Source organism: Danio rerio, chromosome 19, assembly GCF_049306965.1.
Source record: "Danio rerio strain Tuebingen ecotype United States chromosome 19, GRCz12tu, whole genome shotgun sequence".
Lineage (NCBI taxonomy): Eukaryota > Metazoa > Chordata > Actinopteri > Cypriniformes > Danionidae > Danio > Danio rerio.
In genome coordinates this window covers 5,044,613-5,069,165 of record NC_133194.1, presented here as the reverse complement: position 1 = coordinate 5,069,165, position 24,553 = coordinate 5,044,613, and the positions used below count along the sequence as shown (strand labels likewise).

At 35.3% G+C, this 24,553-nt stretch overlaps 1 protein-coding gene across 4 annotated transcripts in view; it reads right to left on the bottom strand.

The window, feature by feature from the left end:
• col22a1 (collagen, type XXII, alpha 1) overlaps positions 1 to 24,553 on the bottom strand; it is a 129,822-nt gene that overhangs the window by 8,098 nt on the left and 97,171 nt on the right. For all 4 annotated transcript variants that reach the window (XM_073930460.1, XM_073930461.1, XM_073930462.1 and 1 more), the window contains 23 exon segments: positions 22,998 to 23,039; positions 22,801 to 22,833; positions 19,620 to 19,673; positions 16,955 to 17,008; positions 16,357 to 16,410; positions 16,203 to 16,256; positions 14,707 to 14,760; positions 14,380 to 14,484; positions 13,471 to 13,515; positions 11,525 to 11,602; positions 11,133 to 11,168; positions 10,991 to 11,044; positions 8,415 to 8,459; positions 8,083 to 8,118; positions 6,186 to 6,299; positions 5,989 to 6,042; positions 5,853 to 5,906; positions 5,712 to 5,765; positions 5,561 to 5,614; positions 5,416 to 5,469; positions 3,735 to 3,788; positions 3,571 to 3,624; positions 3,255 to 3,299 (listed from right to left, as the gene is read on the bottom strand). In XM_073930460.1, coding sequence (XP_073786561.1) covers positions 3,255 to 3,299; positions 3,571 to 3,624; positions 3,735 to 3,788; positions 5,416 to 5,469; positions 5,561 to 5,614; positions 5,712 to 5,765; positions 5,853 to 5,906; positions 5,989 to 6,042; positions 6,186 to 6,299; positions 8,083 to 8,118; positions 8,415 to 8,459; positions 10,991 to 11,044; positions 11,133 to 11,168; positions 11,525 to 11,602; positions 13,471 to 13,515; positions 14,380 to 14,484; positions 14,707 to 14,760; positions 16,203 to 16,256; positions 16,357 to 16,410; positions 16,955 to 17,008; positions 19,620 to 19,673; positions 22,801 to 22,833; positions 22,998 to 23,039 — 1,281 coding nt within the window.

Genomic DNA, 24,553 nt, shown 5'->3' with positions numbered 1-24,553 from the left:
ATACAATTTCACCAGATGACTTGAATACTTTTTTACTTCTAATCATTCATAATTTTAGGATAATTAGGATAATTCTGCATAGTTAAATTACTTGTATAGTATTTAGAGCAGGGGTCTCAAACTCGCGGCCCGCGGGCCATTTGCGGCCCTCAGTGCAATATTTTGTAGCCCGCGCCGACCGCTGTACACTGACAGAATCAGCGGAGCGGGGAGAGAGAGCGCTCCCCGCTCCGCTGATTCTATCCGTACACAGCGCGCTTGTCACTCAATGCGCGTTGTCGCGCGCGTTCTGATCAGCTGTGTTGTCGCGCGCGTACTCAAGAGCGGTGTTATCGCGCGCCTACTGAAGGGCGGGACCGAGGGTGTGTCGCGTCGCGGGGGCACTTTTGATCATTTTGGAAGGGCACTTTCTATGCAAGACTAAAAAGGGCATGTGCTCTGTACAGGTTGAGCCCTATGTGTGCACGTGCCTGCCCTGCATCTTATATATATTGATATTATAGGTAGATACAGACTGGTACAGACTGATGTGACTGGAGTGGGGTGGGGGTGTTTTATTTATACATATATACGCCTTTTTTTTAGGTGAGGGAATGGAAGTTTTGAATGAGTTCCCCCACTTTTTTCCCTAGGACTTCAATAAGTCAAAGTACAGGTCTAGACTTAATGATGATCATCTTCAAGCCATACTGAGGGTCTCAACTGCGTCCGCTCTAAAGCCAAATGTGGTTCAGATTTGTGAGAAGAAGCGCTGTCAAGTCTCTGGCAGCAAGAAGTAGGCAAAAGATGCCATGTTCAGAAGAACTGTTCATAATCCTCACTCAATGTTCTATTAATGTTCAGGACACTTCATGTTCAGAAGAAATAATTAAAACTGTTAATAATGACATTTGAGGACTTTTTTTTGTGAAATCCCAGCCTCACCCAAACTTTGCCTCCTGCGGCCCCCAGGTAAATTGAGTTCGAGACCCCTGATTTAGAGCTTAGATCAGGCATAAAAAATTAAACCCGAGCCTGTGCACCTTGCCTCCGAGCCCGACTCAGTCCGACACATTAGCTGTAACTATGAGCCCGATTTAAAACTGACAATATTTTAATACAGGAGTCGCTATAACAGACGTTCTCAACTACAGTTCTGAATTGCTTGAACTACAGGAATTAGTTTAGATTAGACTTAAATAAAAATGCAACAAGGACGAAGCATTTAAACTGCATTGTTTGTTTATTCAGAATGAATCGTACCAAATTGACATTGATGACTGACTATCATCCTTTTTTTCTGCCATGGTAAGCCTGCTTCTTGACATGTGTCAGTTCATCCTGGAAGTCCCGGTTTTTATGCCTCTTTCACACCGCAAGTGCGAGCAGAGCATGAGCAGTGCATGTTTTTTTTTTAAGTGTCCATGTTAACAAAAAAATATTAGAGCTTTCATACTGCATACTGGAGTGTGAGCAGAGCTGAAGCAGCAGTGCTGCGATCAATTAAAGTGACAGTTCATTGATAATGACCAAAAACACATTGAATGACAGTAAAAAGTAGCAATTTTATCCAATAAATGCATCGATAAGATCCTGCACTGTTTCTGCACTACATACGCGCTGCGCACATGCTGCTTTACCTCTGCTTGCGCGTGTGGTGTGAATGTGTGCAAGTGGGCTAGATGCTATTGCAGGAGCTAGAGCGTTGCTGCACATGACACTAGCTATGTTTCCAACCACCTATTTTATGCGCATTTTGCAAATGCTCATGAAAAAACCAGTTGATGGAAACGCCATGATGCGCATAAATTTTGAAAATGTGCATAAAAAACTTATGCGCCTAACTGGGTAGGTAAACTTTTTATTCGATAAGAAAAGATGCGCATAAACTGCGATGGAAACACTTTTACCGCACAAACTCCAGCATGTGCATTAAAAAAAGGTCATGTGATTTTGTTAAAAGAGATCATGTGATGCTTAAAATGTGTGTGAATGGATAAAACGTCAGGCTGAGCACATTATAAAACATCTAAAATGTTGTTTTGGTCATTATAAAACGCCTTACCATTTCAGTATTAATGTTATTATATTATTAATGACCTCCAGAATCAAGAGCGCCTGTGCTCCGCGTCTGACACCTTCAAACGCCTCTGCGCGCTCACTGCTTGTCAGGATTGTCTTCTGAGGCGCATTCATTTAGAAAAGATTGATGCAGCTTCTCCTACTGCAGCAAATGCAGTTTTTACTGTTGATATTTGGCGCCAGTTAATCAGGAAGTGACGATTTTGTTCGCTTTGACTCGTTGGATGGAAACGATGCTTCATAAGCAAAAACTTTTATGCGATAATCCAGTTTTGCGCAAAAAGTTTATTCGCATTTTTGGATGGAAAGATAGCTACTGTTGTGAATTGTGCAACTTTGTAGACTCACTCTTGTTGCTTATGCCTACGCCCACAGGGAATCTGCGCGCGCAGAATACCGCAGATTTTCCACAGATTTTCCGCAGAATTCCGCAGATTTTTAGCCCATTATTAATTCTGTTTATTTACTTGAGTAAATGTGTAAATATGTTTTTATTCAGTAATAAATTACTTTTTTATTTAATATATTAAGGTTTTAGTTATGATACTCCGCTACAAACTCCCAAAATAATGCCGCAGAAATCTGCAGATTTTTACCAAAATTCTCCGCAGAAAGAGCAAAAAACGTCCTCAGATTCCGTCTGGCCCTGCTTATGCCGACTTTGCTAAAATATTTGTATAATATTTCTAATTATATTATCTAATTATTAATTAGCTGTCCACCCAATTAGGCTAATTAAGCAATGACTAAACAAACAAACAAAAAAAAAACACACACACACACACACACAAACAAATGCTTGATCATGGCCCGGCCCGAAAATAGTGCCAGGAAATATCGGCTGGTTGGGTCGGGTCGGGTCAAGCCAGAGAATCTAAACTTGAATAATATTCAGACTGAATTAGACAGTCTTCATTGCATAAATAAATATAAATAATCCATGCAGTCTAAAGCTAAAATGTTATAAGCTCTCTAGAAAGGATTAATAATAATCACATATACTTTGCAATGACCAACTATTGTTCCTGATCAACTATAATAACGACTGGACATTGCAAATGCTACGATGTATCTGTTGTGGATATGTGTATATTACGATCTTGATGCTGAAACGATATATTGTGCAGCCCTACTGTTTAAATTCTGTGGTTTTTCAACTGAATGGGTATGAACATTATTAATCACTCACTAACCTTTGACCCTGGTGGTCCGGGCTCTCCTCTGTGACCTTTGAAGCCCTAGGAAAAAGATGTACTTGTTCAGTCTTTTGTTTAAATGCACAGGAATCATAACACCAGTGTATTTGTTAGTGAAGTAAAAGAGTTCTGATAGTCCAACTTTGCACAGAAAATCATACGTAATAAAGGTCTTGTTCACGACGGGTATTAAGATATGCGTTTTGACTATTGATAATCAGAAGGAGACACATTCTCATTCCCACCTAGTGTAAAATGTACAAATGGATCATAATGTCAGGTCTTACAGGATGCAGTGTTTTTATTCACTCACAGGCATTCCTCTGAGTCCGTCTCTTCCTGGCTGTCCTGGTTCTCCCTGTTTACCCTGTAAGCAGGAAAAAATAAGAAATTTTTTAATTTTTTTATGTTAATGTTGTTATTTCTGTGCATACTGTAAAGAAATAAGTATTGTTGGACAGAATATCAGACTCATACAGGCTCTCCTGATTCTCCTGGTCTTCCATCCTTTCCAGGTTTACCCATCATACCCTACATGAAACAAAAAGTAGTATCAAGGAACAACTAAAATTGGCATTAAATAGATTAAAACAGACAGGAAAGATAATATTACATGTTCTTTTTATTGTATTTCAAGCACATGTTTTAAATCTACTTATCAAATAATCTAGTTCATATGTATCACACAATACACAAGTGTTTTTAACACTAATACAAAATGTTTCCAAATCAGCAAGTTAAAATGATTTCTGAAGGAATATGTGGCACTGAAGACTGCAGTAATGGCTGATAAAAACATTGTTGCATTACAGAAACAAAATATATATTTTATTTTTATTATATTAGCATAAAATGGCAAAGCAGTGGCGCAGTAGGTAGTGCTGTCACCTCACAGCAAGAAGGTCGCTGGGTCGAGCCTCGACTCAGTTGGCGTTTCTGTGTGGAGTTTGCATGTTCTCCCTGCGTTTGCGTGGGTTTCATCCGGGTGCTCCGGTTTCCCCCATAGTGCAAAGACATGCGGTACAGGTAAATTGGGTAGACTAATGCCGAGTTCAGACTGCATGATTTTGAAAGTAGTCGTGTCACAGATGTTTTCACACTGCATGACTATCTGGGCTAGCGTTTCGTCGCTGCTTTGTTTACACTGCAAGATGGATCGGCGACAGGGACTTTCACATTGCATGACTTTACTATAGGAAGAATCGCCGACAACTTCGTCCAAACTACATCTCACAGCCAAAAACCAGTAGTATATCTTTTGTTATTAACTACATAATGAAAAAAGCCTTTAATGGGGTAGAACATGTACATGTTTGCTCACCTGGGTTTAAAGGGAATTAGCCATTTCTCCTCAACGTTGTTAATAAACTAATTTCTTTCTGTATGAAACGTCAAACAGACACGGGTGCTCCTGAGTCCTGTCAAACCTCCACTAGTTTTCCCTCCATTTCGTGGGTCCAAATAAACCAAAAAAGAGCGCTTTTAACTTCTTCCCCAGCCTCCCGCTGAACTGCAGCATGTATACACACACACACACACACACACACAAGCGAATGGCGCTCTCTCATTGGCTGTAGGCGATGGCTGATGTTATTTTCAGTCAAAACTCAATTCACACGGCATGATTTGAATCGCCGACAGCTCCAGATATTTAGCATGCCAAATATCTCACAGGCATCAGCGACTCATCGGCGATTCTCTCAGATCGCATCTTTGATCGTTCATACTGTGTGATTGTCACTCACGTGCACGAGCAGCAATTTGCCTGTGATTTCAGACATTTGTCGGCGATTTCTCAAAACCTGTCGGCGAGCCAAAATCGGGGGTAAAATTACACAGTCTGAACTAGGCATAAATTGTCCGTAGTGTATGAACGTGTGTGTGGATGTTTCCCAGAGATGGGTTGCGGCTGGAAGGGCATCCGCTGCGTAAAAACTTGCTGGATAAGTTGGCGGTTCATACCGCTGTGGCGACCCCGGATTAATAAAGGGACTAAGCCGACAAGAAAATGAATGAATGATTGAATGAATATTAGCATAAAGCTATTTACATTCCTGTGCTTAATATATTCATCAAGTAAGCATAACAGAGAGTTATTTTGAATAGTAGTCTATGCATTCTAAAAATGTGCACATATTTAAAAAAAGACATAACGTACCATTAGACCTGGCAGACCTGGAGGTCCCTGAATTCCAGTCATTCCTTCTTTACCCTAGTAAAGCACATAGGCATGGCGATCAGCTATTGTAAACCATCCAAAATAATACATATTCAAATTACAGAAGACTACATAGTAAACATGCCTTTTCTCCAGGAGGTCCAGGGGTTCCTACAGGTCCAGGGTTTCCATCATTACCCTTTAAATCAAGACAATAATGTCAGTAAAGTGTTTTTTTAATCCATCTAACTGAAAGTGTTTCCTTTATGAAGGTTTTTAAGTTTTAAAATGCTCACAGGTTGACCCATGGCTCCTGCGGCTCCTGGATAACCAGGAGGTCCTGGGGCACCCTGGATAAATACAAATCAACAGTATGTCAAAAAGGCTTACAAAACAAACTTAAATATGTTCTGAAAAAGGTAGGTTGTTGTGAGTACCTTTTCACCCTTATCTCCAGGTGTGCCTGCAGGGCCTCTGTCACCTTTGACTCCCTTTAACAGAACCCAAATTATTCAATATTAAACATGGACTTTTGTTTTATGTGTGTAAATACAGTCTAATTTAGATTCTAACCTTGGCTCCATCACTACCAGGCGGTCCTGCAGGTCCTGTTGGTCCGGGAGCACCCTGCAAGTGTCATCAATTTAACCAAAATTCAAATATTTTCTAATTTGCATATTTAACAGGTTGTAAGATGAATAAATGACACTTGTTTTCACTCCACTCACATTTTAAAATCAGGATTAAACAATGAAGAAGAAGATGCTCACCGCATATCCATCCTGTCCGTTCTTCCCTGGTGGTCCAGAATGACCTTTGTCACCCGGAGGTCCTGGAATACCTGGTTGTCCAGGCGGCCCAGCAGGACAATCTGAACACACACCCTGAGAAAGAGAAAAGGCAAAGCCAAGAATTACCAAGAATGGAAAAACAAGAAATAGCTAAATTAAACAGCACTATTTCTGGTTACAAATTTAAATGTCAAATATTAGATCAATAAAGGCAAACGGCATATGAACTTTAATGCTGTAATAATGATTTAATGGAGCTGTCCAATCAAATCAAGCAGAAAGTTAGCTGCAAGTTTTACAAGTACTTTCTTTACTTTCAAGCTTACAAAAGAACCTTCAGATTCAGATGTATTTTCCTTTAATGTGTTTCAATACACCTAAGTAGTCTATCTATTTATTACATTTTAAACTGTATTATATCCTAAATAGTTATGTTACATTAGTGGGATGGATGGAGAGATGGGTGGATGCATGGTAAGAAGAATAATTGGATGAATGAATGGATCAATGAATGGATGAATGGAGTTGGGGAATAGACACATATGGGGCCCTATCATACATCCGGTGCAAAGTGGCGCAAGGCGCGGCGCAATAGTCTTTTGGTAGTTTCAGCTTGGCGCAAGAGTCGTTTTGAGGCGTTGCGCTACGCTGTTTAAATAGCAAATGCATTTGCGCTCATTTGTGCGCCCATAGGCGTTCTGCTCTAAAAAGGAAGGCGGACCGCTGGCGCGTTGCTATTTTGAGAAACTACAATAGATTTTTTATTAGACCAAAACAAACCCGGTCTAAACTCCGGCGCAGAGTTGCGCCTCGCTTACAAACTGCTTAATACGCACAAGAGAGCAATAGGCAAATATCTTTACATATGAAAAAATTTTAATATTAAGGATATATTTAGGATATAATAAGAATAGATATAGAATATAAATATAAAGGATTAAAATATTACAAAACATATTATTTTCTAGCCTACATAAATATGAAAAATCACTGCTTTTATGTCTTCTTCATCTCGGGAGGCTTTTTCAGTTCATTCATAACAATTTGCTTTTGTATAATGTTATTATTATTAGCAGAATTATTTATTATATCCATATTTATATTTGTTTTATTAAAAACAAGCTTAGATTTGCCCACCTGTCAGGTTTTAGACCATATGGGGCATGGCAGGTGTATTTGGAAATAGCTCAGTATTTTGACCACACTTGGTCATTCTTGTTCAATTATTCGTTTGCTGGAAATTAGAACTGAATTTAGAAATAGTTTTGAAACGAATATTTGCGCTTAACAAACGAAATTAATTATTTATAGGCTAATTGATGTCTGTGCGTAAAGGTTTCCCTATCCAAGAGCGAATGTGAAAGTAGATCCATTATCTCTCATTCTCACGCAGTAGATGCTCTGTTTAACAGTTTTCTGTTAAAAAACTGTCAACTGTTAACTGTTTGCTTGTGAAATGCTCATTTTTTCCACTTAGACTTACTTTGCATCCTGTAAATAGCGAATGCGCTCTTGGCGCGACGCAGCTGGCTCTTAAAGGGAATGGGAGATGAGACTCTAATTGGTTTATTCTCAAAACACACCTATAACTCATTAAGAAAATAAACTCAACCCTTTTAGACCATGCGCCATGGCGCAAAGCAGATTTTCCCATCCTTAAATTAGCAAAAATGCGTTCCGACACGCCCTGAAAGCGTTTGCGCCCTGCGCATGGACCGTCAAAATAGAGCCCATGGATCGATGTTGAATGTTTACGTCACACTGAGTTAAAGAGCTGGCTTGTGTTCAATGATAGGAAGAATGGACAGATGAATTGATGAATGAATGATGAATAAATTAATGATATTTGCAGGGCTTGATGGACGCGTGCTGATACCTTCAGGTTTAGATCAGAAAGGTCTGCAGCTTTTCCCTGGAAAACAAAATTCAGTTAAAAACCTTATATGAGATTCATAATCCAAGCATACGCTGCATGATCCATCATCAGCAGGTGAATATTAATCAGTCCCTACAGGATTTGGAAGAAATATCTGCAGCCTAAAATGCCCTTTACTCAAACTTATGGAATCATCTGCTATCAAAACCCACAAAAAATATTGTACTTCTTTAAATCTCAAGAACTACCTGCAACATTCTGGAGGGACTGATTAATAGTGTCAACCTAATTGATGAATTAGTTTTTTTTTTATTGACACAGGTATCACTCACTGGTTCTCCAGGGGAGCCCTTCTCTCCTGGTCTTCCAGGTATACCCTAAAAGTAGACACAAACTCACACACATGAATCCTGATGGCTGCTGAACCTCACATTTAAACCTTGTTAGACACTAAATGACACCGTATTCCCAAGACTACTCAACTGTGATCCACAGCAGTGCAGTGAAACTCAACACATTGTCATCGTACAGGTGCAGAATATGATGAATCTGCATCTGCAGAAACCTTTTTGAGCCCATCATTTAATCTATTTATTTTTTTGATCACTTTTGTAAATGTGTGTAAATATTCTGTACACATTTACTCATTTATTAAATACATTTAGTCATATTATTGGATAATTAGGATCTTTTGATGATTAACGTACAATACAGTTTGTAAGATTGTATTTTCTTTTAGTAGATATGATATACGAGGGACTTATTGTAGCTTTGTTTACCAAACAAGTGGAATAATTAGATCTGCATTCTAAACATTAAATAGCAGTTATTATTATTATTTAATACATTTATTTCTATTTCTGGGAAATTTCTGCTAAAAATTACTAAAAATAAAGAAGGTCTGCAGTAGATTTTGCCTGCGTGATAGTGTGCTGGGTGGTGATGTTTATTTTTTCCCCTTTATGTTGCATAATACAAGACCATGTTAATTTTAAGGTGCTGCGTGCACGTTTTTGACTTTTCTAAAGCATAAAAACACCATAATATGTGTGCAGATATTTAGGAAACATTCTTGTTTATCTGAAAAACAATGCTGAAGTCAGATATTCTGCTTTGAAAATGTGTTTTGAATGCCGGAACACTGTCTGTTTCCCAATATGCGTTCTTCAGCGGTCTTGCGTCTTCGTGTTCTCGTGTAACATCATCATCAGCTGCCTAAGTTCAGTTCCAATACTCAAGACCGCAAGTACAGAGGACGCGTGAAACTTCCCGGATGTGTTCTTGATATCGAGGACGCATTGAAGCAGACTTGAGCACCGAACTCGCTCTGGAAGTCCCAGAAGTCATTGCGACTGGAGGTGGGAAGCGCAGCATTTTATTTAGATGTATTATTAAAGTTTAGAGATATAACATATTAACCTCAGGAGTTTCCCTAAATGAAACTAAACATTACCATGGACATCTTAATAAAGGAATAAACACATTAAGGGTGTTTGTTTGCTGAAATTCGTTTTAAAATCTGTTTTATTTATATTGTGCAGAGTATATTTATAATGTTTTTATGCAGAGCATATATTTTGAAAAGTTGAAAAACCATAAATCGTTGTATAAATGCTGTAACGTTTCAATAATTTACTATTTAAAATGCGAGAAGGTCACGTGACCATCAGGAAGAACGCAGCATCTCATTTCTCACAGGACGCGTTCTCTGTCCTCGCGGTCTCCTGAGTTCGTTCTTCCGAGGACACCTGGCAAGACCGGTCTCCAGAAGAACGCAAGTCCGTTCTCTGCATTCTTGGAATTGAGAAACAGCCACTGTCTTTGTTTCGGTTCTTTTAACCCACTCAATGCCAGTTTAGCCAATTATAGTTCAACATCCCGGGATGCCTTGGTAGAAAACCACGTATTTCATTCATTCAGTCATTCAGAAAGGCTCTCAAAGCATGCATCGAAAATCGAAGTGGACAGTAGCAGACTGCCAAATCTGACGCAGATTCAGAGTTCCACATGAGGTTATTAATTAGCAAATAAATAATAAGAGTGTAAACATTAAGTGAGCAGGTTAGATTGTAACCGCTTGTCCTAACAACATGCTACATGACGAGATTTTCGGTGATAAGCAGTTTGGCTGCTTGCACCAGACAAAAACACGACAGAAATGCAAATACAGCCATTCAGAAGCACAGAATATACACTAACTTACGAAATGGTAAGGTTTAAGATCTTATTAATGCATATTAAACTTCTTTAACATTATTAAGCGTACATGCCGAATCATGGTTTGCATTAGTTCTCAGTTCTAAAGTTCAATTTCAAATGTTTTATTTTCAAGATCTGAGGTGAACTATCTGCTGCTGCTTTCAGTAGTATGGCAATAAATCTCATGTAAAATGGCATTCAAACTCACAGTATTAGCACTTAACACTGAATAAAGCACATGAGGTACACCTGAGGTGATCATTGTCAGTTCAGCTGCAAGAAATAGAAGCCGTTTCCAATATATCAATTCAAGGGGTTGATTAGGACAAAAACTCCATTGAATATGCTAGTGCTTTAATTTAGAACACGACTTAAATCAGCTCTTAGGCTCGATCGTCAGACTCGCTCCGTCAATCTGGCAACCTGCTCTTGAGTTTGTTTTGATCCAGGAATGTAATACTTAGTTTAACCACTGGGTGTCAAACTTACACACCGCACCTTTAAATTAAAACATATACTTAGAATTGAATATCTGTTAGAGAAATGTAAAGGTCATGTTGTTGCTTGCTGTTCCTTCATACTTCTGATTGAAAACATTCTATTAAATCAATTTGTCAAGTTTTCCACTGACCACAGTTTCAGTTTAGTTTAGTTTCTACAATGCCTTTGAACTGCCACAAATAATTAATCAAATCAAAATGAATCCTACATTATGTCCAGCAGGTCCCTGTACTCCAGCCACTCCTGGGGGTCCTCTCAAACCCTAAATATCAAACATGACATGTCACTTTAGGGCTTTTCTTTGAACATGTCTCATTTTAAACTAAGATACACATGCACAGATCCTTTACCGCTGCACCCGGTGGTCCCGCAGGTCCTGGAGGCCCCTAAAGTGAGATGTAGAATATCAATCAACTATAAGCATAGTGAAATGTGTCTCACTTCAGATCCACACAGTAAGAGATATTGAATAGGGTCAGAAAAGTTGGAAAAGCTTCCCCATAGTACGTATATGCAGCATACTTTTAACAACAAGTTTTTATGCATGTGTTAGTAAATATGCATGTTTGCATGTGCATATGTCATCTGTTAGAATCATTGGTTTCAATCCCTTTTTCATATTAACAACAGTCAGTTTTTAGTCATGTTTTTTTTTCCATGTGACCTTTTAGGTAAGTCATTTGTTTCACTAACTGATAATGAGAAAATGACTGTTTTGATTAAATAGTGAGTGTGTGTTTACCTGAGATCCAGGGCTTCCCTCTCCTGGTGGTCCTCTGTTTCCTGGCATCCCTTGCATCCCCTGATTACCGGGCAAACCCTAATACACAAAATATAAAGGGATAAACATGAAGACATAACTATAACTCCACCTTACTATATAACAGGGCTTCTGCAGGTCTGTCTGACTTTTTATCCATCTGGACACCAACACTCCGCTTTTATGATTAAGATAATACTGATTAAGAGTCTACCATGTAAGCAGCGCTTTTTTTAATACCTTAAAGCAGGGGTGTCCAAACTACGGCCCGTGGGCCATCTGCGGCCCGCAATCAGTTTTGTGGCGGCCCGCGAGGCTTTTTATAAATATCAATAGAATCTGGCCCGCTAAACAAAAATGAACGTAATTCAATAAATAACCACCGGGTGTCGCTATTACATGCATTCAATTAAGCAGCAGTTCTTGTTATGATCTATCTATCTATCTATCTATCTATCTATCTATCTATCTATCTATCTATCTATCTATCTATCTATCTATCTATCTATCTATCTATCTATCTATCTATCTATCTATCTATCTATACACAGTTGAAGTCTGAATTATTAGCCCCTCTTTGATTTATTTCTTCTTTTTTAAATATTTCCCAAATTATGTTTAGCAAGGACATTTTCACAGTATGTCTGATAATATTTTTTCTTCTGGAGAAAGACTTATTTATTTTATTTTGGCTAGAATAAAAGCAGTTTTTATTTTTTATGAACCATTTTAAGGTCAAAATTATTAGCCCCTTAAGTCTTCAGAACAAACCATTGTTATAAAATAACTTGCCTAATTACCTTAACTTGACTAGTTAACTTAATTAACCTAGTTAAGCCTTTAAATGTCACTTTAAGCTGTATAGAAGTGTCTTAAAAAATATCTAGTCAAATATTATATACTGTCATCATGACAAAGATAAAATAAATCAGTTATTAGAAATGAGTTATTAAACCTATTATGTTTAGAAATGTGTGGAAAAAAATCTTCTCTCCGTTACATAAATACATACATACATATATATGCGTGTCTGTGTGATGTATGTAAAATTTGGCCCGCGACAACGTTTTTTTTTTTTGCATCTGGCCCTCGGCCCAGAAAGTTTGGACACCCCTGCCTTAAAGGATCACGCAAGTCCCGAAATGCGGAGGTTTTTCTTTCCATTCGTCATGCGGTATCAAATTCCATTAAAACATCCTGAATGAAAATCTGCAGAATGAAAGTGAACTGCTAAACTGCAGTTAAAGTTTAAAAATTAAAAATTTAAACACCTGAAACTGCATGAAACTCTGAAGGAAACGCAGGATGATGCGACATTAATTGTTTTATACTGAAACTTTCCTTCTAAAAGCGCGTCTTTGGTTTTATTCAAATTTCTTTGCATGTTAAACACACGCAGGGCCAGAGCAAGGTGAACCTGGCGCTCTAGGCAAACGACAATCACGACGCCCTCAACCCAAAAGTGAAAAAGAAAGTGACCAGTTTGCTGATGTGCGAGATTCATGAGGGAGAGAGTCGGTGTAGCTGATGAAAGTGAAGACTGGGGGGTACGCTCTCTATTCTGCTGCCCAAGGCGCCTAAACACACGTCGGCCACAACAGGAAATAAAAAAAACCTGCAACTGCGTTATTTGCGTTATTTTTTTTTAACGCGTTAAATATTTTACAATAATCACATGCGTTAACGCATTAATTTTGACAGCCCTAAATATATATATATATATATATATATATATATATATATATATATATATATATATATATATATATATATATATATATATAAATAAATCACCACATAAATGAAATGCCCCTAGGGAGCTCACAAGTGCTTATGATGAAAAATAAGCAGTAAGACCTTGCTGACAGAAGACAAAATGAAGCGTCTTTCTTTGAACAAGAAAACATTTGTAGAAGTGGTCTCATTACCCTCAGTCCGGGAGGTCCGGCTATACCTGGAGGTCCTGCGTCGCCCTGTAATTCAACAAAAACAGATAACTATTGTTATGCCAGTTTCACTCTCTACTTTTATCATCAGTATGCGATCTGGCGCAAAATGGCTGCCGTCATGTCATCCAGGTGAATGCTGCACACTGGTGGTGGATGAGGAGATCCCCCCCCCCATTGTGTAAAGCGCTTCGAGTGCCCATATAAGTGCTGTATAAATGTAAGGAATTATAATAATCCTTCAACTTTCCCTATCACAATTTTTTTTTTTTATTAATAAATATTTTAAACATAAACATAAAACAGCTTTTTGAGGCAAATGAAATGAAACTTAAGCCATGATTTACTGAAAAATCCAATTTAAGTAAATCATGATGATGGTGTTTGGTTTAAGATCAATAATGTAAAATAATATCAATAAAAAAACTTGAAAATTGTAAAGAGGCATTAGAATGCAAGTATCTTTGTTAGACTCTGGATGTGGGTCTAGCTGGAAAAAGAAAGCAGCAGTAGCTATAAAACAAGCCCCGTTCCCCCTGTAACACCTGCAGTCGTGGTCCTGTTGACTCATTAGTTTAATGTGTGGTAGTTTTATGCTCCACGTTTCACTGCGTTTAACCACAATCAGCGAATATAAATGGAAAACGTTAGCGTAAACAACTTTCAGATTCTCCAGTGCATGAGGAGGTAAACACAATGTGATGCTTATTAAACGCTCATGGGTGGGAAACTGTAAAACAAGAATGAAACAAAATGCCTGATCACTGCTTTTAAACCTAATTGTTTTGTTAGTAGTTCTGAAAATCGGCACGGAACATTTACAACAGTAACACTATTAAAAAGTATAATCGCTGTTATCAAACTGATGAATTCTCTAGAGAAATGCATTACCTTTTCTCCCTCTTTGCCTTTTCCTGGCAAACCAATTTCTCCTCTTAAACCAGGCTCACCGGTTGGACCAGGGGGTCCAGGAGGGCCATCTTTTCCTCCATCTCCCTGTTAATAAGATCAGTTATTAATAGGGTGAATTATTAATATTATTACTGTTAATTATCTGAGTTACAAAAATTAAACAATATATAAATAATTTAAAAGAAATTTAAAATATCAATCCGACTAATTTAATATCTAAACATCAACACAGCTAGACATGCTATTTGTTTTTACAGTATATAAAATAAGTATTATTATTATTATTATTATTATTATTAATCATACCTTGTCTCCTTTCTGACCAGCAATACCAGGTGGGCCAATGCTGCCTGGAATACCCTGAAAAACACACACACACAATTTAGCACACAAACAATATTTAGCAATAAAATTTAAATTATGGACATGAGCCAAACCCTAGACCAAAACCAAAGGGTTTAGTCATAATTATTATAGTTATAATAGTTAATTAGAAACATTTTTAACACTCAAAATAAAAATGAAATGAAAAAAAAAATTAATTTATTCCTTAAAAACTCTTAATTTATTGTAGTAAAATTATCAGTTTTTATTAGTTAATTCTTTAAAAATACAAAGACCCCAAAAATGACAAAAACTAAATAAAAGACCCCTTGTTTTATCCAGAAATAATTGTATTTCTTGAAAGGAAAATCAAGATCATTGTAATCAAATCCAAGAGATTTCTGGAGTGACCGTGATTCTGTCCACTGAGTGGCAAAAAGACTGAGTGGCACCATTTGTGTATAGTGTGAAACAACTAAGATTTGTGGAAATGTGGAAAACATTTTGTAAGATCAACTGTATCCACAGATTTAACAAGATTTAGTCTATTTTCGATACTTCTCAAAGGTTTCACCATCATATATTTTGTGTATATTCAGTTGTCAATCGACAAAATCCATTATAATTCAGTATATGTGCGACAAATAGTCTTAAGTTACATTAAGCAAGACAATTTTTCTGTGAAAGTAATGCTACACAAACTATAGCTACAGTAAATAGATCTGATAGATTAGTGGTTAAAATCTTGATTTGCTTATATGTATTGTTTATACAGTTACTTTTTTTAACTTAGGAAAAGACGCCTCTCATATGGAGAATGAAGTCACATGCATTGCTCAGGTGTGAGTTTTTCACAGACTTCAATAGTGTAAAAATCTTGATGGTTCTGTGGGTTTCATCAATCAAATCTGATCTTCATTTTGTAACTCTACTGGATTCACATCAGGTGATTGGCTTGGCCATTCCACAGCTTGATTTTCTTTCTCTGAAAGCATTTGAGAGTTTCCTTGGCTGTGTTTTGGATCATTGTCTTGCTGAAATGTCCACCCGGCTTTCATCTTTATAATCCTACTAATGTAGATGTTGGACTGAAGCAGCTGATATTAATTTACAATGACAAAGGGCAGAGGGTTGCTGAAGAACTACTGAGAGATTTCAGCTCAGAGATTTCACTGCTGTCTGAACTGTCCATGCCTTTTTACACCTCCCTATCTTCATGTGTTCAATACTTTTTGCCTTTGTCATTTCAGTTTATTACACATAACTTCATTTATAAACTAATTAGTTTTGGTTTCTTTTTTTATATATGCATTTCTTTGGTTGGTACCAACATCCGGTGAAAATTTCGGCACCTTTAGAAATATATTTTCTCCGAAAAATGGTGATGTTTTCAATACCTTTTCCCCCACTGTATATTTCTTGACACAGAGTTTGTATTTTGGATGTCAAAAAAGGCAAGGATTTATTGAGGAACTTACCACATTCCCTGGCAGTCCTCGGGACCCCTGAGGGCCCATCAATCCAGGCGGACCCTAAAACATTAAAAGTTGTGACAGTGAAAAGTTATGATGACAACAACAACAACAACAACAACAACAAAAAACATCATGTGAGAGAGCAAGACAAACTCACTGGGTCTCCGTGTCTGCCTGGCTCTCCTTTATCACCAGCATCACCCTTAGGGCCCTGAGCACATAAACAACACCTCAGACACACAAGAAACATCTCAATTGCTCTAAAAATATGGAATATGAAAAATAAGGACTAACTGTTACCATCATAGTCAGCTTGTGTGAATGATCAAAGATTGTATACTCAAATTCTATTTCAAATTCACTTTGTATGCATTTTTAAAGGATGAGGACATGAACTGAAACTGCAACACTAACACAGCTGACCTTTAATGCGTATATGTTTAACCGCATAACACTTATCAATACGCCCTGATTTTCACGATTCATTGCAAACATTTCAGTGCACTGTATTTTTGAGCTCGAGACAAGATTTAAAATGGCTAACCACCTGATCAGTGCACTGGCTACTGAACAAGAGTGCTGTTTGAGATAGCATAGCATACATAGCTAACATAAATCACAATACATTACACAATACAATTCTTAACAATACATACAATGCACTGCTACTCATGTGATATTGCTTATATAACCTTATGCAAATCTATTGCATGAAAACAAAATAGGGTCTCTTTAAAAGCGTGTTTGTGGTTTACCACAGGTCCTGGTTGTCCTCTGAAACCTTGCTCTCCAGGTAGTCCTCTTTGACCCTGGAAATATCAAAGATATTGTGATATTATTATATTAATGTTAACAGTTACTAAAGTCAGAACTCATGTCTATAAAGTGTACAGTGTGTGATATTTTTGTTCTGTTCTAGTATACTTTACTGTCGTGTTGACTTTGTAATTTCCTTTCTCAAAGTTTACTCCAGAAATCTGAAACTTGGCTCTCTTTGAATATGAAGTCAAGCAGTTTCTCTGACAGGAATGATTGCGTTTGGCTGAACTAGTGAGAAATGCAGTAGTTCAACATGAGATTTCTCATTTCACACTAATAAATTCAGGTGAGAGTAGATACATCATTGTAACAAGCTTGTCTGTGCTTGTGTAAATGATGCATCGCATGGTGGCTGGACTATTTTATTAGAGACTCTTGAATTCAGCCTTAGAAATAAAATAGAATAATGCATTCAGCTACATAAATCTAACTTTTTTTTAATGTGTATAATATAATATAATATAAAATAATATAATATAATATAATATAATATAATATAATATAATATAATATAATATAATATAATATAATATAATATAATATAATATAATAATTTTAATATGTAATATAACAATAATTTAATAAATAACATTTATACTGATTAAAAACTATTTTATTATTATTTAATATTATTATTATGAGTATATTATGAATATAATACAATTTGTAATATAATTTGAAATTGTAATATAACAACAATATAATAAACAAAATATATACTTATTAAAAATGTGTTTTTTATTATTATAAATATAATATAGTAACCCAAAGATGAGCAAGTCTTGATGCATATCTTGTGCACTGTTCATCAACTCCCATTAGCTCAGTACAAACGTCACTTAACTTTCACGCCAGAGACCCGGATTCTATCCCAGACCCTGTCGTATGTGTATTGTATAGAATGTATCATGGAGTGTGTATGTATAGAATGTATCATGTGTCCATATGTATAAAGGGGATTTATGTCTGTATATGTAGAGTGTTCATATGTGTGTATGAATATGTATAGAGTGTATCATGTGTGCTTATGTATAGAGTGCATCATGTGTCCGTATGTATGGACTGTGCATATGTATGGAGTATATCATGTGTGCAAGTGTTTATAAATATGTATAAAATGCATCATGTTTGTATATGTATAGAGTGTATCATCAACTGAGTGTGTATATGTATAGAGTGTATCATGAGTGCATATGTATGGAGTTTATCATGTGTGCAATGTGTTCACCAGTGGCTCAGTGGTAATGTCACTCAACTTTCACGCCAGAGTCCCAGGTTCTGTCCCAGAACCTGACATATGTGTATTGTATAGAATGTATCATGTGTGTATATGTATAGAATGTATCATCAACTGTTTGCATAGAGTGTGCCTATGTATAGAGTGTATCATGTGTCCATGTATGGAGTGTGTATATGTATGAAGTCTATCATGTGTGCATATTTATAATGTCTCATTTGTGCATATGTATGGAGGTTATCATGTGTGTGGAGTGTATTGTGTGCGTATCATACATTATGCAGATTAATATTTATAAAGTTATGTGCTTTTATTAAGAGATTAAATATTCAAAAGAAATGAGAACAGTTTAACAATAAATATATCCATAACATATTGTTTGGTCATTTCTCTATATTAGTGCACTGATATTTTTTAATTTTTTAATAGCTTTGTGCAAAAAATCATAGTTCAGATAAAAAATGTTTATGATCAAACTAAATGATTTGCAAAATGATGCAAATTACTACAATTTTAAAGGTAGCCAACAGCATAATATAATGTAATATAATATAATATATTATCATATAATATAATATAACATAACATAACATAACATAATATAATATAATATAATATAATATAATATATTAAATAATATAATATAATATAATAAAATAAAATAAAATATAATATAATATAATATAATAAATAATATAATATAATATAATATAATATAATATAATAAATAATAATATAATAAAATATCATATAATATGATATAATATAATATAATATAATATAATATAATATAATATAATATAATATAATATAATAAAATATAATATAATATAATATAATATAATATAATATAATATAATATAATATAATATAATATAATATAAAGTGACCCATAATTATAACTTTAAAAAAACATAAAATACATATAATATGCTCAAACTACAGAAATATTATTTTCAATATTAGAATAGTGCTTTTAAAGGTAGCCAACAGAGGCACATAATAAAAGCTGATAGGCTACAACATGGCTGACCTTCAGGTTTATTAATATTCCCTTACGCAACACTGAATCCCTTAACATCTCCTGTCAGACAGTGTGTAAAACACTCCAGGTGGCTGTTCTGCAAATCAAAAGCATGCATATTGCTCCCTTGAAAGTGAATTTGCCTAGTGATTCTTCAGACTGACAGCAGACTTCATTATGGATGCAGTAGTGACAGCAACATGCTGCTGGAAATGAACATTTTCAGATGCATCCAAACTTGACTCACTACTGCCCTCTTATGGTGAGTCGAACAATCAGCAAGAGTTGCTTCAATAGAGTAAAATGAATTTGGAAGTGCTGGAAAAGAATAAAAGCTCACCATGTCACCTGGCTTTCCTTGATCTCCTTTCTCTCCCTTCTCTCCTGGTTTACCCTAAAAATCAAGCAACAGCAGTCAAGTGTAAAACATGCAAAATATGATAAAGAATTTCAACCTGAAGTCACAAATTAAACTTTGGGCTATATTTTAGCAATCTAAGTGCATAGTCTAAAGCGCATGGCGCAAAAGCATTAAGGGCATTTTTAATCCACTTTTGCTATTTTAAGGATATAAAAATATGGTCTGCTCTGCGGGGCATGATCTAACATGCTTATTCTCTTAGGTCCCATTTACACTGTCAGGTCTTGATGGCCAATTCCGATTTGTTGCCTATAATTGATTATGTTGCTTGTCCGTTTACACGTTCTTTTAATTGTGTCCCATATCCAATTTATGTGTTTACACTTGCAATACAATTTACGTCGTTGCGCATGCGTAAATGCAGTTTCTAGCATCTGCTCCACACTAGCCACGGTGGAAAAAAATTGTCTTGCTTTTCGCTCTGCGAATATGTGAAGTTCGCCCAACTTTAAAAAAATCTTGAGGTGGAGGAGAAGGAGGAGGGAAAGGGCCATTTAAATATGGTGTCCTCCACTATTCAGAGGAATTTGTGGGTACGAGAGAGATCTCAGGTCTGGTGGGAGCAACTTGTGGCGACTGACCTCTTACATTCTGTTGTTGCTGTTTACCTACCGGGAGTTTTCCGGGACCAAAACGGGAGATGGGTCGGTAATATGGGAGACTCCCGGGAAAAACTGGAGTGTTGGCAGGTATGATATATGAAGGAGGCCTGAAAACGAGCTCTGAATATCCAAATGCATGCGTTTCTTTTTTTTTTTTTTCATGTTTACACGATCATAGAACAGATCAGATCTGTGTCCCATTATCCCATTTGAGCAAAAATCGGAATTTGGTCACATTTAACTGGCAGTGTAAACAGGGCTTTAATGAGTTATGGTTGTGTTTTGAGCATTATGTGCATTAAACCAAATAGTCTCTCATCTCCCATTCCGTTTAAGAGTCGGTTGGGTCATGCCATGGCACATTCGCTATTTACATGGAAGACATTGTAAGTGGAAAAACTGAACACTTCACTAGTGAGAGAACAGTTAAACAGAGCATCTGCAGCACAAGGATAAAGAATGAGTCTCCTCCATTTAGCCTCTTTTATTTTACTCCTTTACTTTTGTGAATTAGCCAACATATTAAATTTCGTTTGTTAAGTGCAAAATCTGTTTCAGAATTATTTGTAAATTCAGTTCTAATTTCCAGCAAACGAAGTGTGGTCAAGTTATATCCAAACAAACTTCCTAATCTTATGCCCCAATATGTTGATGCAGACGTCTGCAAAACCCAACAGGTGGACAAATCCAAACTTTTTTTATAAAAACAATTATAAATATGCATATAATAAATAACACTGTTAATAATAATAACATTATACAAATGCAAATAGTCATGAATAAACTTTACACCAGCTTTTAGTTGGTTAATGGCACGGTCTATTTCAGCTCCTCAACATGGCAACGCACCAACAATGCACCTTAACACACCTCCTTTTCTGACCAGCGAATCCATGAGTCCACAAAATGTTGCAAATATATTTGCTATTTAAACAGTGTGGCGCAAAATGTGAAAATTGCAGTTGCGCTGGTCAGAAAATAGCAACAAATCGCGCCAAACACGTCTTGTGCCTTATTGCGCCAAGTGTATGATTGCGCTTATTGGATTTATTCTATTTTTGCTTCTTAAAAAAAGGAACTGACTACACTAGTTTTTGTTTTTAAATAATCATATCGCAGTTAGTGCTTTAAACTACATAGGAAGAAATTTTATTTGCATATTACTGTAGTATTAATGTATATTAATTATAAAAAATACAATTATTAACACATACTGATCTATAGCTATTTTACAATTGACAAAAAAATATATATTTTATTATTATATAAAATAATTCAATAAAACAATGCGATAGAATATAAAATATAATAATTCAATATAATGTATATAAAATTATATATATATATATATATATATATATATATATATATATATATATATATATATATATATATATAATTTATAATTATATTATAATATTATTTTATAAATATATATATAATTTATTTTATATTACAATATAATGTAATATAAAATAAAATAATAAAAAGTTTTACAACATATATAATATAATACATGTTAAAGAACAAGAAAAGGTTTTATATTGACCTCTAAATCTGTGTGTGTGTACCTTAAATTCCTCGTGTTCCCACATGTATTGACCTAATTCTTCGCATTCGAGCAGACGCAGTCATTGAAATCTTTTTGGTTCGAGAGTTCAGGTCTCATTCACTTCTGTTGATTTTCAGACATTAAAAACGGCTTGTTTTGCAGGTTAATGTTGCAAAATTACATTTCTTTATTATATTACTCTTCTTTTTGTAAGTATAGTCATGAACACAATTGTTTTTAGAGCAAGTAGTTTGACCATTTTCTGTCGTTCATTATTCCTAGTCATTTCTACCATTGGCAATTGAATCAGAAGTTTTAAAACGATCACAAAAATGAGCGCACTTCCGCATTGAAGAATAAGGTCAATAGCGACACCAGTCAATTTTGACATTGTAAGGGCTTTATTTTGGTTCCAATGGAGGAACAATGGCTGATTTCACACAGTATGAAGAATTAAAAAAATTTAGGGGGACAGAATATACCGTCTGTACAGTAATAAAAATCACTACATCGATGGGAAGTCCCCATTAAGATAGTTGTACATGTGTGTGTTTTACTATAATTCATTGAACAAAATCAAAATAAAACACAATTAAAACTCTTGTATTTTTGTTACACGTTCATCCAAATCCAAAAGACAAGTAACATGATTTCAGTATAAATATGTGTAACCATGCTTGGTTAATGTACTCCACAAAAACTCACTACATCGATGAGAAGTCCCCATAAAGATAGTTGTACATGTGTCAGTGTTTTACTCTAATACATTGAACAAAATCAAAATAAAAAACTATTAAAACCCTTGTATTTTTGTTACACCTTCATCCAAATCCAAAAGACAAGTAACATGATTTCAGCATAAATATGTGTAACCATGCTTGGTTCATAGATGTACTCCAAAAAAACTCGTCAAAAACTCAAAATATTATTAAAACTACCGACTTACCGGTTCACCAGGTTCAGGAATCACATTGGCCACCTAAAGAAATAATAGTGAATGAATTCAAAGATATATACATTGAGATATAAAGCATAATAGATGCAACAAATACCTTTCTCATATCGAAAGAAATAAAATTTCTTAAATATTCCACAAATTGTGCATCTGTATAAATTATGATGTCAATTATAAACTGTTCTCACATTGCCTGGAGCTCCGGCCGGACCCCTGGGGCCGATCTCACCCTGTGTGAATGAAAAACAGTAACAGAGAAAGGTTATATCCTCATCCTGTCAGCTTGTTAATTATCTCATTAACGACCTCGTGGCCTCAAGAAAGCAACCATCACTGACGGTTTAATCGCCGACGTGTGAGACCTGCAGCAACATGTGGTCAGAAATAGCCCTCCGTAAATCATCTTCTTCAATGATATTTCACACAATCTTACACAGAAGTGACTTTTGAACGTGAAAACAAAAAAAATATTTTATAATCAACACTTATTTTCTTTATGCTTTCTATTTTAGACATTTCAAAGTCATCAGTAGTATTCATAAGGTGTTTTTTCGTGGTTTTAATTCACTTTTTTTATATAAACACTTAAAATCACAAAAACATTTGCTCACACTTTATTTTAAGGTCTTCTTGTTAGTGTAACTATTCATTTAACTACATTTAACATTAATTAAATATATGTACAGTACTCAACACATGTACAGTATATGGTTAGGGTTAGTTGTAGAGGTGTAATGTAGTCTAGTTTTTGAGTCACAGATCGGACCATTTTTCAGATCCGGCAAAAAGCAGAGGAGAGAAATGTAATCTGCTTTCCATTTATTACAAAACATTAATGCTTGGAACTTTTGGTTTTAACAAACACACAATGCCCAGCATATATAAGAAATCCCCTCACAAATCTCTCTTTTAAATTAATATTTTTAATAAGAAGCTATACACTATTATATCTGTGCATATACATTAGATTAGTCAGTACTGGAGCCAAATCTGGAGCTTATCTAACAGAAAAACTTACAATAACACCCCCAAAAACTAGTTCACCCAAAAGTATATGCTATAGAAAAATATTAAATACAAATAAAAAAGAGAAAAAATTTAGAATTTTTTTTGCAATATTTTGCTTTAATTTAATTGTAATATCTTTTAATTTCTAAATGTTTGCTGACTAAAATATTATTTTAATGAATAAATATGTTTAAGAAATTTGTTTTGTTTAAATGAGCAAAAATGTTTTGCCTACAGTCACTGAGAAATGGATAAAATAATTCATTTTTAAAATGGGGTGTACTTAATTATGCTGAGCACTTAGAACCTGAAACTTAAATAAAAATAAATTCAAGAAATAACCAGCGGAATAAAAATAAATAATTAAATATTCAATACTGTGAAAGAGGATAGTCATTTCTGTTGTTGATAATGCTAATTGTATAAAAATAATATATAATAACAAAATAAATAACATATTTTGTACAACACATTGCATATATGTTCAGTATCGATAGATGATTCAGTAACTCACTCAAAAAACTTTGTTTCATAGCTAGATGTGTCATTTTGAAAGAATTATTCAATGGCATATTTTTGATGGCTGAGTGTCACCCTCTACTGGTTAAACGACGCAATTGCTACATCTCATTTTGAGCGTCAAGTTAAAGGCATATGTTGGTGATTAAACTGTGATTTTAATCTTTACCATAAACATCAGTGTTTATACCTTAACCATAAATCGATATCCCAGTAT